The 19,326-nt window shown below is 36.2% G+C and overlaps 2 protein-coding genes across 10 annotated transcripts in view; one reads left to right on the plus strand and one right to left on the minus strand.

Moving 5' to 3' along the window:
- Window positions 1–19,326, plus strand: part of ERMARD (ER membrane associated RNA degradation) — a 183,086-nt gene that overhangs the window by 120,558 nt on the left and 43,202 nt on the right. The window lies entirely within an intron of this gene.
- LOC141488206 (dynein light chain Tctex-type protein 2-like) lies at window positions 605–19,283 on the minus strand. The gene is made up of 4 exons (XM_074188097.1): window positions 18,973–19,283; window positions 13,927–14,133; window positions 3,342–3,500; window positions 605–790 (listed from the first exon to the last, which is right to left on the minus strand). The coding sequence occupies exons 1-4, from the start codon at window positions 19,117–19,119 to the stop codon at window positions 680–682; spliced, it is 624 nt and encodes a 207-aa protein (XP_074044198.1). The 5' UTR covers window positions 19,120–19,283; the 3' UTR covers window positions 605–679.

Below are 19,326 nucleotides of genomic sequence, written 5' to 3' on the forward strand. Positions count from 1 at the left end.
TCATTCATGTTCACAGTGATGATATTTCAAATTGTACAATTTCCCAAAAGTTAGAAATATAAAGTGGTGTGACAGATATTCCAAAATAGTTGTTTCTTTTTAATGTTTTGCTATAAATTTCCTTATTTAAATAGTAAAATTTCAAAATCTGAGAAAAATGTTGAATTTTATTATACAGCATCAATAATTTTCATTTGTGAACATGAGAATCCTACAGTTAGAATGTAGAATGATAATATAGTGTCTTAAAAGACTTGGGATACACTAGAGAACTACATAAGGCAGTTAGGTATCACAGTGGATAGAATGCTGGGCCTGGAGTCAGGAAGATACTCCTGAGTTAAAATCTGACCTCAGACACTTACAGTTGTATAATCCTAGGCAATTCACTTAATCCTTTTTCCCTCATCTGTAAACCATTCCATCTTTGCCAAGAAAACCCCAAATGGGGCCACAAAGAGTTGGACACAACTGAAACAACAAGATCACACTACATTTCAATAAGTAGAAAAGAATGTTTTTACTTTAAGAATAAAAATTAAGTAATTTCAACTGCAGAATAAATTCACAAAATATTTGCATAGTAATTAAAAAGACTGCTGAATAAACGTTAGCAATATGTATATAACTTGCATATTTATTTATCAATAAATGTGATAAAAATAGTAGATTTGATAAGCTATTCAAAATAAAGTGCATATACTAGGGCCACTGCAACATAAGATTCAGCTTCATGTTTAGCTTCTAGCCAGGTGTCCCAAGCAACATCCCAGATCCATCTGCTCGAAATCTGCGAAATGAAAAGACCAAATACCAATTTTACATTTTCTATTCAATAAATATTTATTGAAATACTTTGGGAGAGCAGAATACACAGATTAAATCACAGATCTTATAAAATGTGTAAGTATATTTTTAATATTATTTTTGGGCAAAATTAACAGTAGAATACTCGATATGCATATAATCCCCAATATAATCAATGTGTGCCATTCTTTATTTTACTAAAGTTTGGATTATTATTTCATTACTGTGATTTATAGAAGTTCTTATTTATTCTTTCTTTGCCTTTTAAATATACTGCCAGTCAAATTTGTGATCTCCAGAATACTCAGGATAATGACTAAGTTTCTAGTCCCCACCATACTCCAATAAATTTAATAAGAAGCAATAAGTAATAAGCATCTCATCTAAGTTAGGCATTGTGTTAGGTGCTAAGGAAATACAAAGACAAAAATAAGTCTGTCCCTATCTTCAAGGAGCATATATTTTTATGCAGAGAACATGGACACAAAGCATTAAGTACAAAACAAATATAAGGTAATTTTCTGGTGGGAAAAAAATCAGCTTTCATAGTTAAGATTAGCCTTCACTAGCACCTGAAGGACTTTTGTGGCCCATAGGCAGGGGAAATATGAGGACTCCTGCATATAATAGTATCTGGTCAGCCTTGTCATTGTTATGTTCTGACCTTATTGTTTGCTTCTAATTTATTGATATGAATTACTTGGAAGGATCCACAGAAGCTGGGGCACTCAACTTTTTCTCTTGGGTACCCAGAATGTGGTTTGTACCAGATCTAGTCCCGAAAGGAGCCTGGTCTCTAATGAATAAGAACTGTTTTTACACTTACTGGCTTGTTTAGTCTTCTACCTCAGGAACCAGAAAATGATTTTGCATATGGTTCATATCTAGGACCTTCCCTGAAAAGGGTGCGATGGGATGGGGAGTGTGCAAAAAATATATTCAATGTAAAATACATATGAATCAGATATGGGAAAAGTAATTCATTTCTAACAGATACAGAATGGCTAAACATTAAAAACTCCCACAATTCTGCAGAACATATTGCCAAAAAAAAGGATCCAACAGCTTAATTTATAATTCATGGTTCAATCTGCTTGAAGGATGATACAAACTTCATTAAAACAAAAAATGATTTTTGTGCATTAATGTAAATGTTCTGCATTAATCCATGTTCACTCCTTGAGGAAAGAGAGAGATTTAAGGAGGTTTGTGATCTTAGATGGAAATAAAAAAACCCCATCTTTATTTTCCCTAATCTTTCGCTGAAATTTAAGTTCCTTCAATTAATTAAGAGAACTATTCTGAGAAGGGCTCCATAGGCTTCAAATTTGGCAAAAAGATCTATGATATATAAAGCTTAAAGACCACCCCAAGGGGAAGTAAACTCTTTCTACTCAGTTCTAAAAACACAAATTTGTTCATGAGTAATTTGTTATTTACTTTCTGTTATATTATCTGTGTAAATATAAGTGCATACATATTTATTTATATATGTATATACATATATATTTCTAGTACATATATACATATACATCTCTTCAAGTAACATGTAAATTTCATGAGAACAGGACTCTTCTTTGGTTCTTCCTTCATCCCTTGCATACTAAGTTACATACTATAAATAAATACAATGGAATTTCTATCAAGTGATAGAAAACATGACATCTGACATATTCCTGAATATTATTATTAATGGGATGCTTAACTAGATGGGTTGCTAATTTTCAAGAAATGTACTGAATACATTTAAAATCATTAAATTGTTAAATACTTAATATTTGCCTCTCCAGGAAAAAAAATTATGTACAATACACTTTTGAGTTTAATCTGTATTATCAACATTTTTTCCATCACTTTTCTCAAAATCAAAAGAACCACAAATTATGCTCTGATTTGTAGTGTGTGCTTAACTTCCAAATGCTCACAATATAAATTTAACCATCCACTCTTCCAAGTCATTCAATTGAATCTTCCACATTCCTAATTATAATGATTTGATAATTCAGAATTATATAATATCTAACTAGTGTCATTATAATAACTCAAATGTGATTTAATCAGAGTGGGAAAATTTAGTGTGGGTCAGTCATTTCACTGAGGCAGATCAGCAATTCATTTATTATGTTTAGAATTAGAGAAATGCCAAATACACTAAAAGAGACTTAGTTTTTTGATTCAGATCACATAATATGTTTCAGAGGCAGGATTATGAATCATGGTCTTCCTAACTCTAAGACCAGGTCTCTATCTATTAAGCCAAGAGGCTTCTCAATGATCATCATCATGATCAGAAGTTAATGTTCTAGAGATGTATGAATTGTAATAAAATGCCAGGTCTGAAGCCAGAAGGATCTGAGTTCAAATCCAGTTTCATGTATTTACTAGTTCCTTGAATCTGGACAAGTCACTTAATCTTTTTTGTGTCAGTTTGCTCATCTGAAAATGAATAGAAGGCAATAATCTAGAATAATCTATGGCTGAAATGATTGAATAATATGCATAAAGTGTCAGCAGACAATTTTTTCTATACTTACATTTATTGATTGACCAGTTTTTTGAATGAGTATTATTTTTATAATGTATTTATATCGAGTGAAAGCAAATTCTTTGACAACTGCTAATATACGATCTGCCAGCTCAAGTGATAAGGAAGAAAATGTTTCTTCATCATATTTGAGGTTCTTAAGTTTGTCCTATGAAAAGAATTTTTAAAAAAATCCCTTAATTTCAATCTAAAAATTTGCATTATGAAAACTGGAATTTTCCCAATTACAACCCCATTATAGAAACATATCTTTTGTCCTTTAAAAGTCCTTTTCTGATGGCACAGAAGTGATCCTGTCAACTTGGAGGCAATACTATGAGACCTAAGGCAGTTTCTACCAAATTTGAAAATGTTTTAAATAACATGACATATTGTTTTAAGAACCAGCTTATGCACAGACATATTCATCATTAGGTTAGCCATTAACTGTTATATATACCATATACCTATAAGCTGTCCCTAAAGCTTCTTTAGCTTTTTTTTTTCACTTCAGCATTAACAGTGGCAAAGTTGCATAAAAGGGATGAGGGTTAAATACTATATAATTTTTAGATTACCTACAATGAATTTAACTGTTGGCACTCCAAAAAGGAGTTTTTATCATGGCAAATAAGGTGACATATCAATAGAGGAATTGATATGTTCAGTGTAGTAAAGTGCTATCATTTCACCTTGCCCAGTACTGTTCATGGAGCATGAAGACACCATGAAGACAATTATAGTTTAAGTACCAGCATTATTATAGAGTTTGAAGGAATAAAAAAATCTCCAAAGAATTTGACAAGATCTTTCAAATCACATCAACTAATCCCTAGATATTTGATAACGTGAATGCAAAAATGATCACAAGAGGGGAAAGTAAGGCTGGTGTAGCAGGGGACTGGTTCTTAGCCACCAAGAGTAACATGGGAATTGTGCATAACAGTTCTTTGCCTTAGTGTCTATTCTTTCATTTTAGATGAAGGAGGTTGGATATGACTATGATAATTTATGAGTTTTGCCAGGTCAGAAGTCCATGATGAAAAATTTTGCAGGCAGGTGATTTAGTAACAATTTCAGCCTGAGAAGCAAGGAACAATGTTCAAAACCCAGACCAGTGACAGTTGAGACAAGGGCCTATTCAGCAGATATCACATTTATACTTGAACTTGGTAGGGCCCACTGCTATATAGAAACTACTGTAAGTTTATGTCCACTTTCTCCCAGAATCCAAGGTGGTAAAGGAGACAGTGTGCCCAGATGTGTGTATGTGGGAATGGGGAAATGAAATATTTGAGCTTTTGTTTTGCTATGTCTTTATGTCCTCTTATAAAAGCTAACTGATGTTAAGTGGTTAAATGGAATTCAATGCTGGACTTGAGCTTACATAATTAGAGAAGCTGAATCTCAAGCTCAGTCATAGAACTCTGAATGGGCAGTTGCTAGTTTGTTTTTTTACTCAGAGGGTGAGAACACAACACATTGAAAATAAGAAGTAAAAGATTTTGTTTTCTCAGAAGTTCCACTCACCCACGCCCCCCATACCCCCATATTGTATTTGCTAAAGATTAGGGTAAAAGTTGATAAGCTTGCCAAACACAATCATCACCAAAAATAAATTTATCTTTAAAAAATGGAACAGGTTATTTAATATTAGTTTATAATAAAATGGGTACAGGAAATTATAAGAATAAGAATGAGAATGTACTCTGGGTGATATTTTAACTATTTCAACATGACCTACTTAATCTATTAATCAATTGTTTATCAAACATCTGTTATGTGCCACTGCGCTAACTGCTTTTGATACAAATACATAGAAGAAACAATCTCCATTTTCAAGCCACTTTCATTCAATTGAGGATGGCAATAAACAATTTACTCTTTTTAAAAAAGTTTTAAATTCTGAATTTACATTGAAAAAAATATTCCCATATAAAATACAGAATATAAAGATTATATGAAAAATAATTTTAAATAGCTTACTTTTTTTAAAGTAAATAAAAAACACAGAGAACAAGTATTTGCTACTATCTATCTACTATTTGCCAGTATGGAGCTACCTACTTAAGTATGCCTTAACCAAATTCACTCAGGCTCTCATTGACTGGCTAATTCTAACTCCCAGTCCAAGCTTCTATTTGTCATTGTTTGGGTTTTGATGGCTAAGAATGAATGCAAAAAAAATTTGTTTTTGTTCTTACCTCAAATCCTGAGGACCTTTCCCCTCCAAGATTAATATTTTTTTAAGTAGGTAAAAGAGGCTATCTTTTGAGTTCAAATCCAGCCTTAGACACTTAATTACCTAGCTGTGTGGCTGGCCTTGGGCAAGCCACTTAACCCCACTTGCCTTGCAAAAACCTAAAAAAAAATAAAAAATTTAAAAATTTAAAAAGCATGGCCAAATGGAAAAAGAGGCACAAAAATTCCCTGAATAAAAGTATTCCTTAAAAAGTAGAATTGGCCAAATGGAAAAGGAAGAACAAAAGTTAATTGAAGAAAATAATTTCTTAAAAATTGGAATCGAGCAAATGGGAGCCAATGACTTTATAAGAAATCAAGAAATAATAAAACAAAACCAAAACAATGAAAAAATAGAAGAAATTGAGAAATAGCTCTGGACTGATAAGGAAAATAGATATGAGAGAATTTAAAAATTATTGATCTACTATCATGCAAAATAGGAGTCTGAATTTTAGTTGCTCTCATCAGAATTGGCTCAAAGAGGGAATAACAATTGGGTATAGAATTACCCTCAGGAAAGCAGAAGGAAAAAGGGATAAGAAAAGGGTGCATTTATGATAGAAGGGAAGGCAGATTAAGGGAGGGTAAGTCAGAAACCAAACATTTTTGAGGAGGGAAAAGTTGAAGAGAGAGAGAGAGTACAGAATAAATGGTGGTGGTGGGATAAGATGGAGGAAAATATGGTTAGCAATGTTAACTGTGAAAAAAATTTGAAGCAAATTTCTCTGATAAACACCTCATTTATCAAACATATAGGGGACTGAGCAAAATTTATAAAAACTGATCCTTCTCTATTTGATAAATGATCAAAATATATGAACAATTTTCAGATGGCTATCTGGCACTCATCAAAGTGATCTAGTCATGAAAAAATGTTCTAAGTCACTACTGATTGGAGAAATGCAAAATAAAACAATTCTGAGATACTACATCATATATAAGAAACCTTAATAGAATACAAAAGGAAAATCACAAATTTTGGAGGGGTTGGGGAAAATGAGACCTGCATTGTTGGTGGAGTTGTGAACTGATTCAACCAATCTGTAGAGCAATTTGGAACTGTGCCCAAAAGGCTATAAAACCATATAAACCCTATGACTTAATGCCACTACTGGGCCTGTATCCCAAAGAAAATTTAAAAAACAGGAAACTGAGGGGATGGCCATTAATTGAGGAATCACTGAATAAACCAAGGTATGCAGTTATGATGGAATACTTTCTGCTATAAGGAAATAAAGAGAAGGATATTTTCAGAAAAACCTGGAAAGACTTACATGAGCTGATTCAAAGTGAAATGTACTATATACAAAGTAACATCAATATTGTCAGATGATCAGCTGTGAATGACTTAGCTATTCCCAGCAATACAATGATCCAAGACAACTCTGAAGGATATATGATAAAAAAAAAAAAGTACTATCTATTTCTAGAGAACTGATGGTGCCTGAATTTTGAAGCATACTTTTTTAACTTTATTTTTTTGGTGGGTATCTGTATTTTCTTTCACAACATGATTATTATGGAAAGTTTTCTATGACCTATTATCAAATTGCATGCCTTCTCAATGAGAGGAGAGGAAAAGAGAGGAAGGGAGAGAATTTGGAGTGCAAAGTTTTAAAAAGTCAATGTTAAAAAATGTTTCTACATGTAATTGGAGAAAAATACTATATAACAAATTTTTTTGGAAAAGGTTGGTATCAGAGACCAGTAAATAAACAAATAAATACATGTTTTACACACACACACACAGACATGTCATTTTCCTGACAGTTAATCTGTCAAAGGCTATAAACAGTTCTTAAAAAATCTGCAAACTAGCAACATAAAATATTCTAATTATTAAAAATAAGAGAAAAGCATATAAAATATTCAAGCCATAGATAAAAGTGCCATATAAATATAAACTTATTATTCAGTATAATTTTGAATATAATTTTTCTTGTATTTCTTTGTATTTGTATTTTTCATTTCTTATGACATAATCCCATTGGATTCGTAAACCATGATTTGTTCAACCATTCTTCAACTACAGGGACACATATTTTGTTATGAATTATCATTTTATAATGAATTATTTAAGGCATAGTTTGTGAATATTTAGAAAGGGAAATAATGATCATAAGAATCAGCAGAGTTTTATCAAAAATAGGTCCCATCAGCCTAACCTTGTCTCTATTTTGACAGGGGTGGACTGACAGTACTGACTTTATCAGGTAAATGCAAGAGACAAAGAATACATGTAATTTTCCAATTCCTCCCCGCCACACTTTGTGGGCAAGGTGGAGAGAACTGGACTAAATGATAGTTGATTGTTGTCCTTCATTCTCAAAGAGAACCAAACATCACTATGTTAGAGATAAGTTATGGTGTATCTGACTGACTGATCAGACCAATACCAGCTCAGAATGGATTCTTTAAATTTGCACATTTCATGTTTCCTTTGAACTACTTCAGTTCTGCTTTGAGAAAAAGTGAACCACCCAATATTGGCTCGATGTATGTATTCTGTTTCACAATGATAAGAAGAGCTGACATATTAGGATCAAAAAGCAACTATGAATGCTAGGTCATCACAAGCCAATTATCCCTGTGGTACTTTTCTGATACCTCCTATTTAAAAGCTCCAAAATCAAAAGGACTGTGAGGTTCCCACTTTCATAGTCTGTATTCATACTGAAAATCAAGATCAAGAGCTTTTTCTACAGTAGTAATGAAGAAAAATCATGAAAACCAAGTCAGCAACTTAGTGAAAATACTGAAGAAAATAACATCTGATAAACTAAGTCAAACAGAATAGTTCAAAAGGCCAAGGAGGAGAAGAATGCTTTAAAAAGCAGAACCAGTCAGGTGAAAAAGAAGATAAAAAAGCTCAGGGTCTTCCCTGAGCTCATCTTAGAACACCTGGTGTTATTGTTTGATAGGTGTGCCACCCCAAATTAAGTGGATTCAGTATAATTAAGTGAATCCAGAAGTGGATGAATGATCAGACCCTAAGAATAATCATTATTGTCTCAATACCTCTTTTGAGAGAAGTTTCCAGTGAAAGGCCCCAAAAGAACTTGTTCTTGGTCCCAAGTATTTTTTTTATCTATGGCTTGAATGAAAGTATGGTATGTTTATCAAATTTCATGATAACATGATGCTAGGGAGTATAGCTAAGATATTGGATGACAGAATTAGGTTCCTAGAGATTTAAATGAACCCCATCCCCAATCTTAAAATATGCAATTTAATGAAAAGAAATCCCATGAACTTAGGTTAAAAAATTCATTTAGGTAAGTAAAGAATATGAAAAGCAGGGTTGGGGGAGGTGGAGCCAAGATAAAGGCAGTAAGTCTCAGAACCTCTCCTTCAGACCACTCCACAATGCCTTTAAATTATGACTCTAGGGATGGCTAGGTGACACAGCTGAATTCAAATCCGGCCTCAGATACTTTCTAATTACCTAGCTGTGTCACCTTGGGCAAGTCACTTAATCCCATTGTCTTGAAAAACAAACAAAAATTGAAAAAAAAGTATGACCCTAAACAAAATCTAGGGTAGCAGAACCCACAAAAAGACTGAGTGAAACAATTTTCTGGCCCAAGACAATTTGTACGATTGGAAAGAGCCACGGCACAGTCCAGACCATGCCAGCCAACCACTGGAGCAAACTGGCTGTAGCCATCTAGAAACAGTCCTCAGGGTGCCAGGGTGCCTGGGTGCCTGGGTCTCTGGGGGTGCCTGGGTCCATGGCAGTATGGTGTTTTTCAGACTGGGAGGTCTAGGGATTGCCAAGGACAACTTGAAAGGTCATTGGGAAAATTCTGTGATACCAGAATGAGTGTGGAAGCCCAGGCCAGTGCTGAGGCCCCCTGGTTTCCAAAGCAGAGCAGGGACCCTCCTCACAGCTCCAGGGCATAGGGGAGGGCTTGTGGTCATCCATAGACCTGAACACAGGCAAGAGAGCAGTCAGAACTTGTCATAAAACTTGAGGTCTCTGGGGGGGGGGATTGTCCCTAAAAAACTGTTACAAAAACCCTTAAATGCTTGGGACAAAGGGCAGTTAGGTAGTGCAGTCAATAGAGCACTGGCCCTGAAGTCAGGAGGACCTGAGTTCAAATCTGGCCTCAGATACTTAATTATCTAGCTGTATGACCTTGGGCAAGTCACTTAACTCCACACTGCCTTGCAAAACAAAACAAACAAACAAAAGGCTTGGAACAGTGAGTCTTCTACCTTGGAAGCAGAGCTCAACTCATGGGCTGGGGAAATGAGCAAGCAACAGAAGATAAAGAATCTGACCAAAGACAATTACTTTCATCCCATGGAAGATCAAAATATACATTCAGAAGATGACAGAGTTGAAGCTACTGTATCCAAAACCTCCAAGAACAGTATGGTCTCAGGCTATGGAAGAGCTCAAAAAAACCCCCATGATTTTGAAAATTAAGCAAGTGAGACAGAGGAAAAATTGGGAAAAGAAATGAGAGCAATGAGGAAAAATCATGAAAATCAAGTGAAAAGGTGAAAAAAGTACCAAAAATATTGAAGAGAATAACATCTTATAAACCAATTTAGGGCAAACGGAACAGTTCAAAAGACCAATGAGGAGAAGAATGCCTTAAAAAAGTAGAATCAGTCAGATGAAAAAGATAAAAAAGCTCTCTGAAGAAAATAATTTCTTCAAATGTAGAAAGGAGCTAAGGGAAGTTGATGATTTTTGTGAGAGATAAACAATAAAACCAAAAGGATGGAAAAATTAAAAGAAAATGTAAAATATCTCATTGGAAAAATCAACTGACCTAGAAACCAGATCCAGGAGAGATAATTTAAAACTTATTGGACTACCTGATTGTGAATATTTAGAAAGGTAAATAATGATCATAAGAATCAGCAGAGTTTTATCAAAAATAGGTCAAAACCAGGAAAAAGAGCATAGACTTCCATTTTCTAGAAATAATCCAGCAAGATTTCCCTGAGATCCCAGAAGCAGAGAATAAAATAGAAATTGAGGGAATCTACTGATCACCTTCTGAAAGAGATCCTCCTCAAAAAACTCCTAGGATCCAGTCTCAGACACTTAATAATTACTTATTAGCTGTGTGGCCTTGGGCAAGCCACTTAACCCCGTTGGCCTTGCAAAAAAAAAAAAACCTAAAAAAAACTCCTAGGAATATCATAGTCAAAATCCAGAACTCTCAAGTAAAGGAGAAAATATTATAAGCAGTCAGAAGTTCAAATATTGTGGAGCTACAGTCAGGATTACACAGGACTAGAGCATTAAGGGCCTGGAATATGACATTCTGGAAGACAAAAGAACTTGGATTACAACCAAGAATCAACTCCCTAGCAAAACTGAACATCCTCTTTCAGGGGAAAAGATAGATATTCAATGAAACAGGGGACTTTCAGACTTTCCTGTTGAAATACCAGAGCTGAACAGAAAGTTTGATTTTCAGGTACAAGATACAGGTGAAACATAGAGAGGATGGATGGGAAGGGCAAATTATAAGAGATTAATGATGTTGAACTGTATGTATGCCTGCATGGGAAGATGATACCAGTAACTCATGAGAACCTTCTTATTTATTAGGGCAGTTAGAAGGAATATATACATACATACATACATACATACATACATATATATATATGAAGCGCAGGAGGGAGTTGAATATAAGGTATAAAATAGTATAAAATAGAGTTAATGGGTGAGAAAGGAATGTACTAGGGAAAGGGGAAAGAAAAGGTAGAATGGGCTAAGATATTTCAAGTAAAAAAAGGCAAGAAAAAAAGAAATGGAGTACAAGGAGAGAAGTGAGGGGGAGTGCGTGAGCCTTTATTCCCTTCAGAAATGGCTCATAGAGGATAAAACTCAATAAGGTATATAAATCTTTTAGCCTAGAGGGGGAAAAAAGGGAGGAAAGAGATGGGAGGAAAACAAGGGGAGAGGAGAGGGTGGTGGGTGATATAAGAGAAGAAAGATTGTGGGAGAGGGTAGTCAGATGCAACACATTTTGAGGAGGGATAATAGGGTGAAAGGAAAGAGAATAGAATGGGAGTAGGGAGAAATAGGATGGAGGGAAATACAGCTAGCAATAGCAACTGTGGGGAAAAAGATATTGAACCAATTTTTCTGATGATAAAGATAAATGTGATCCCTCCCCTAAATGACAAATGATGAAGAATGTGATCTCTCCCAGAGACAGTGCCAATGATATCTGAATACAGATCGAAGCACACTTTTTTTTTCTTGAGGTTTCTCAAGAAGGGGATTATGATTATTTTTATAACAAAACTGTTGCAGTAAAGTGAATAAATAACAGAATAAATGCAAAATAAAAACCCAACCCCCAAAACTGATTATAGTATGTGTCCCCTCATAACAAAGCCTGGGAAGCAGATGCTATTCTTATTCCCACTGTCTATGGCAGGAAACTGAGGCAAGCAGAGCTTAAGTGACTCACTCAGAGTCAATCAGCTACAAAGCATCTGATGGAAGATTTGAATTCAAGTCCAATGCTCTATCCACTTCCTGTACCTCCTAGCTTCCTCCAGTTCTTCCCTCTCATAAATAAGCTGGGTAGCCTTATTTCCATTCTAACGTATTTAAACTTGAAATTCAACGATGGCTTTGCCTAGTCATCAGAAGAGAGTAATGAAAAAAGTGGCCCCTATGTTGGCTCTTGAGCTCATTGACAAGCAGGAGAAACTTGCTTTCCTTGAAAGAGAAAAAACTTGTGAAAATTCATGCTGGAAATATAAATTTAGAACTTTTAAATCATCTGGATTTCAAAAGAAGCCACATATGAATATCTTCACACAAAAAAAGGCTACCTAAAGATATGATTGTACTTTGCTTTATTTCAAGCCTTGTATACTGCAAAGTTTTCAGGTAAAGGGGACACTTTTTAACAAGCTAAATGGAAACTGGATTCATGGGAAAGTTAGCATTATTTGAGACCTTTCATTTTATCAGGTTTTATATTTCATTGTTTATCAACTTGATTCAAAATAAGCTCAGGATTTGCAGTAACAAAGTTGCCCACATTCTTCAGACCATAAGGGAAGACCCCCCCAAGTATGGTCAAACCCAGATTAAAATGTAATTGGGAAATGTTTAACAAAATAAATAAAATATAATACAACATGGTTTAAAAAAAAGCAGGTTTAAACAACAGTTTATGTGAGCAAAGACTGAGGATTTTGGTGGACTACAAATATAACATGAGTACAGTACCATGGCAGTATAATATTCAAAGAAAGGGAGTAATAGTCTGACCATGGTCAGACCCTATCTGTCATACTGTTTTCAGTTCTAGGCATTAAATGTATTGAAGGCCATTGTTAAAACTGGAGTGAATCCACGGAAGAGAAATCATTTTAGTTAGGTGATTCAAGGCCAAGTCATATAAAGATTAATTGAAAGAACTGTAAATGTTATTCTGCATAATGTTATTGGGTAGAGGGATGGGGGAAGGATTTACAGCATTTTTCCAAAATCTAAAGTTAGACTTGTTCTGTTTGACCACTGAGGTTAAACTTTTACTAATTAAGAAGGAAAAGACAACTTCTAAATGATTATAGCTTTCCAAAAGTGAAATGACCTCTGTGTTGGGAGGTTACAGAGATCTTTAAGTGGAGGCTGAATGAACATTTTAGGGATGTTATAAAAGGTAGTCTTATTCAGGTTATAGTTGGATTATATGATTTCTTAGGCTCCTTCCTCTATGATTCCCTATTCTTGAAATATTCTATTGTGGAATAAGAAAAGACATTGACTTAATACAAAAGACTGGACTCAAGTTCCAATTCTACCACTAATGAATTTGGCAAATGACTTAATAGTCTCACTTTCTTCACCCTATAAAACAGTAATAAAATATTTGAACAGCCTTCCTCAACATTGTTAAGCTATAATGAAATAAATGAGTTATTTTATAAAATGATTAAGAAGTTATCAATAGGCTGAATAGATCTTCTATATTAGATTTAGGAGAAAAACATGGGAGAAAAATCATACAGGAAGCTTAGAAATGGAGGAATTATGGATGAAATAATGGATGAGTAAAACTATCAGGTAAAGAGGTGTATTCATATACATAACCTTCCTCATATATTCAACATGCTTCCTGCTCACTTTTGCCTACCTACCAGTTTTAAACCTATTTTGGCAACACAGAAGTAGTAATTAACTCACTGTTAATAGGCTTAATTGTAATAAAAATAAAACCTACTGTACTTGTCACAGCAGTGACATTAACATTCTGTAATATACTTTAATTTTCTTAGAAATAATACATAAAACCCATCCTATTAGAGAAATCTAACTTATCATCAAATATTTGAGAAAAAAAATATATTTCTCTAACCGTTAGTATCTGCTGAACTTTCTTTTGTACTGTCTGAGGTTGGAATTTCCTGTATGGCTCCATTCTGTATGTGTTAGCATATTTTACTTTTCCTATAGCTTTCCATTGGTCTTTACCTATATCAGCAATTGATTCATCAAATGGAGGTTCAACAGATAGAACATCATGTACAGAGTCTCTGAGTCTTTCTCGTAAGATTTGTGCATACTAAAAATAAAAAAGCCAAAAAATATATTTTAATATGGATCAGTGTTGGTGAATTGAGTTTATGTTTTTAAATACTTTTCTGCAATGGAAATAAGCCTGACATAATTGGGAAGGGGAAGACTAACAAAAGCTACCTATGAGTTTATATTTTATACTAGGTTTAATAATCACAAACGGTTTTATTCCTTCAATAACAAATATTTGAGTATATGTATCTATGTTTATCTAAATATATATGCATACACATGCACATATCTTACATAAACACTCATATACTTACTTATATACTTCAATGTCTCAGATTTAGACAGAATTGGGGATGGTCAAACCTGAGAAAATGGCTTAGACAATCCTGCAGACAAGAGCAGAATCAATAAAACAAAGCAACTTAAATCTTTTCCAGGTCTGCCACATTCTGAAACTACTTGGTTTCCCAAGTAGGACATAGAAGGGGTCATCATTTGTCTCTAAAATTTGCTAAAGCCAAGAACAAGTTTCTAAAAATGTTCTGAACCTCACATTCTTAATCTTTAAAATGGGGATAGTAAAATTTTTGATACCTATCTCAAAGAGATATTGGGGTTCAAAAGAGATTAACATATGCAAAGTGCTCTGTAAATCTTAAAGTGCTATGTAAATGGAAGTTATTATTATTCTGAGAAATGAGGGCAAAGAAAGTTCCAGGCAAATTGCCCTATAAAATTTCAATTCAATAATACATTCAACTAGGGCACCTGAGCTAGGTCTTGAAGAAGGGAAAGGTTATGAAGGAGATAAGAAGAGAGACTACATTTCAAACCATTATCCTTTCCCTTGCTTTTACTTTCCCCCTCCATTCCAAATCTGACTATGGTTAATCCCCTAATCCTGTGCTCCATCAATGAATATGTATAACAAAATGTCAATCTTGATTATTCCCACTGTATCTTCTATTGCTGAATAGTTCAAAGTCACATACCACTGACTCCACTAATCTAAATGGGCTCTTAGAGCAGCAAGGAAATTGCTTGAGGCCTCCATAACCAATTCTTTATTGCATTCCCCAAAATGGTCATCCTTAAACCTTCCAAATTATCTCTTTCCTACACCCTCTAAGGCAGAGGATCTTAAACTTCATGCTTTATTGATTAAACAATTTGCTAAAAATGTCCTTCTAGCAAAGTCCATCTTCTCTGCACATATCCTTGGATCTCATACCATTTCTCTCTAATCTTCAGTTTCTCCTATGTATTGGCTCATTCTTTGCTATCAACATTCTCATTTGTCTTCCATTCTTAAAGTCCCTCACTTTGTACCCTTACCCCTCACTCAAGGTTTCATTCTGCATTTCTCTTCTTTCAAAGTTAAATATCTAGAAAAAAAAATCTACTCCATTGCTGCTATTTTGTCTCCTCTTAGCCATTTCTCAATTCTTATCAACTGGCAACTGACCTCATTCAAATGAAACTACTATCTCAAGAGTTACCAATGATCTCTTAATAGACAAACCTTATAGTCTTAAGTTTCAACTCTGTAGCAGTTGACATTATTTACCATCCTCTTTGCCTAGATAGATGCTTTCTCCTTTGGATTTTCCTCCTACCTGATTATTCCTTAATAAACTTTAACAGAATTACCAACATGCTACTTCATAATCTTACTCCTATATTTTATCCTGAGATTGTCTCTGTATTCTTTCGTTGAACCATATCTCTTCTCTCCTCAATCACGTTTCCTGAAAAAGTTGTCTATATTTAATGTTTGTACTTCTCACACCCTTACTTACTCCTCAGACTTCTGAAATCTGGGCTAATTTTTATTTCCTAATTCAAATGAAACCACTCTCCAAAGTAACCAAAAATCTCTCATTTATTTGTTCATTTATTCATTCATTCATTCATTTATTTTTGGTTTGTGCAAGGCAATGGGGTTAAGTGACTTGCCCAAGGTAATACAGCTAGGTAATTATAAAGTGTCTGAGGTTGGACTTAAACTCAAGTCCTCTTGACTCCATGGCTAGGCTATCCATTGTGCCACCTAGATGCCCCTATGCCACCTAGCTGTCCCTACCAAAGATCTCTTAATTGCCAAATCTGATAGGTTGTTTCTCAGTTCTCATTTCTTACTCTTTTCTCCTGGATATCCTTTCCTCTTTAGGTTTTTGATACTATTCTCTTGGTTCAATTGCTAACTATCCCTTCTCAATCTACTTTACTGGCTCATCACATCAAGTCCTCTAACTGCAAGCTTCTGTCCTGGTCCCTTTTTCTTCCTTTTTTCTTGGGGTCTATTTTTTAAAAAGTATTCTTATGGGGTGGCTATGTGGCACAGTGGATAGAGCACTGGCCTTGGACTCAGGAGTACCTGGGTTCATATCGGACCTCAGACACTTAATAATTACCTAGCCGTGTGGCCTTGGGCAAGCCACTTAAGCCTGTTGCCTTAAAAAATCTAAAAAAAAAAAGTATTTTTATAACTATTTAAATTTGATTTCCTTTGCAATACCGTGTGTGTGCGTGTATATATATATAATATATATAATATATATATATATACTCATTATTTTGATAAAGGGATCATAAGCTTCATCTAACTGCCAATGGGAACCATAACAGAAAAGATTAAGAACCTTTATTTCTTCCTTTTTGTAATCTCATCATCTCTTGGGTGGATTACTCATAGCTTTATATATGCAACCACCATCTCTCCCCTAAGGTTCAACCTCATATAATTAATTACCTATTAGACATTTGAAGTTGAATGTCCCAAAGAAATCTTGAACTTAATATATGTAAACTCCCACTAAACCCTGAAATGTGTAGAATAATGAGGCCAAAGAAACAGTCCAGCAATGTGGCTAGAATAACAGAATCATAGATTTAGAACTGGAAGATTTAGAACTGTAGCTCACTCAATCCTCTCATTTAATATATTAGGACATTCCAAAGAATTTTGCTATGCCCAAGGTAGTAAGTACTATGTAGTAGAAGCATGCAATAAATAGTAAAAAGCAAGATTTGAATCTACATTTTCTTAAACCAAATTTAGCTCTCTCTTCATTTCTACCATCTCTGGTATATAAAACAGATGGTATATATATATATGGTATAACTAGCCTAGGCCCCCCCTGGAGGACCATGGGTCCCTATGCCATGTGACTGGACTAAGCTAGCCCTATGGTCATCTATCCTTTTTATTTTTCTTTCTCTCTTATTCTCACTTAAACTTTGCCTAGCCTGTCCTTAAAGTGCTTCCTACTTTTCTAGGAGGAGAAAAGGTTTAATCTGTGCATTTTGTAAGCCTTCTATAATAAATCCTGAGCAGTTTTAAATCCCAGGGATGTGCATGATTTATTCACTATTCAAGGCTTCTTAATCTTTATGTGGCAACCCCAAATCCCTCCCAAAATACCTCAAACTGGGAGTTCTCTCCTTCCTCACCTCTCCTTCTATGTTTTGCACCCAGAAGAATATAAGGAATTGGAAGGCAGATGTATTTACTTTACATCCTAAGAGTCTTTGCCTAATAATGTTTGTCCTTCATTTTTGAAGAAGACCAAAACATTAAGGAAGTCATGCCATGACAAACACATGAGTTGGATTTCAGTGAGGAGATGTTATGCTAAGTCACCAGCTTCACTTCTCTTCTGGAGCTATCTGGGTCCAGTGGCCAGAAAAAATTCAGGATGACTAGAGATGGCCCTAGATACAAGGTGATTAGAATTACGTAACTTGCCCAAGGTCATACAGTTAGCAAGGTGTCAGAGGCTGGGTTCGAACTCCTGTCCTGATTCCAAGGCCAATGCTCTATTGGATTTGAAGTCAAAGGTCCTGGGTTTGAATCCTGATTCTATTACTTATGGGAAACTTTGGAGAATTTTTAATCTGTCTAGGATACCATATGCAAATGATATCTACATTTCCTATGACATCTATATCTCCATTCACGCTATATGGGAGAAGATCTATCCCTTGGTGAGACCACAGCAGGAATATTGGCTTTAGTGCCACATTCCATATTTTTAAAAGGGCCCTGAAAGACTGCAGTGCATTTAGAATAGGTTGGCCAGAAAAGTGAGAGCTGAAAAATGTGTTTTAAAGTTAGAGAGAGGGGGCAGTGAATAGAGCCCCGGCCCTGGAGTCATCAGTACAAATCTGGCCTCAGACACAATTCCCTAGCTGAGTGGCCTTGGGTAAGCCACTTAACCCCACTGCCTAGCAAAAACCTTAAGAAAGGAGAGAGATTTAAAGATAAGGATTCAATAAAATTAGTTCTATTCAAGCATCTGAGAAGCTATCCTACAGAACAGGGTGGGGGAACTCTGGTCTATCATATTGGTGTGGCATTGTCAAAGCAAGCGCAGGTGGGTCTAGAAATTCAATAAATCTAGTAGTTTTTTTAGGGGTGAATTAGTTAATCATCCAGAAAAAGGGTTCCCAAGTGGATTTGATTTACTTTCTTTCTCCAGGTTGTAATGCAAAGCTGTCTAGAAAGGAAGGGGGGGGTGTGATTGCCTAATAATTAAGGTCATCGCTCAGAACCAAAAGTCATATTTACATAGCACTTGATTTCAAGATTGAATCCGGTTTTCACTAGTGGGAAGGGCTGAGCCCCCCTACTGGAATCCCTCCCTTTCCTGGCTGGGGACCCCTCTAGGGCGCCCAGCACCCGTGCTCATTTCTGCTCCGGATAAGAGCAGGGTGCCAGCCCGCCGTGCTGCGATGCCGCCTCCCGTGCCCGTGCCCGTGCCCATGCCCTGGGCCCCCGAAGTCCGCGGGCGCGGGTGCAGGGCCGAGGCCTTGTTCGGTTCCTGGGGCGTGGGGCGCGGCCGCCCCTGCCCCGCCTCCGGTCCGCACTCACTGACTCCTTCTCAAACATGCTGGGCCTCCGCTCTCTCTTCGACGGCGGCCCGGGGGTGGCGGCCTGCTGGGTGGGCATGGCGGGGGCCTTGGTGCCTCGGCTGGAGGGGCCCGGGGCCCCGCTGGAGGGCGGGGTTCGCTTGTCCATGGCGCCTCCTGTCTCCTAGGCCGGGGCTCGGCGGCTCCGCTCCGCAGCCCGCGCCTCCTCCCGACCGCCTGGGGCCGCTCCCGGCGAAGGCGGCTAACGGCGCGGGCGCGCGCTCGGGGCCGCGCGGGGCTGGGCACGCGCTCCGAGGCGCGAGGAGCCCGGGCGCCGCCCTGCGGAAGTGACCTCATCGCGCCAGCGGAAGCCGGA

The sequence above is a fragment of the Macrotis lagotis genome, chromosome 5 (assembly GCF_037893015.1).
Source record: "Macrotis lagotis isolate mMagLag1 chromosome 5, bilby.v1.9.chrom.fasta, whole genome shotgun sequence".
NCBI classification, from domain to species: Eukaryota; Metazoa; Chordata; class Mammalia; order Peramelemorphia; family Peramelidae; genus Macrotis; species Macrotis lagotis.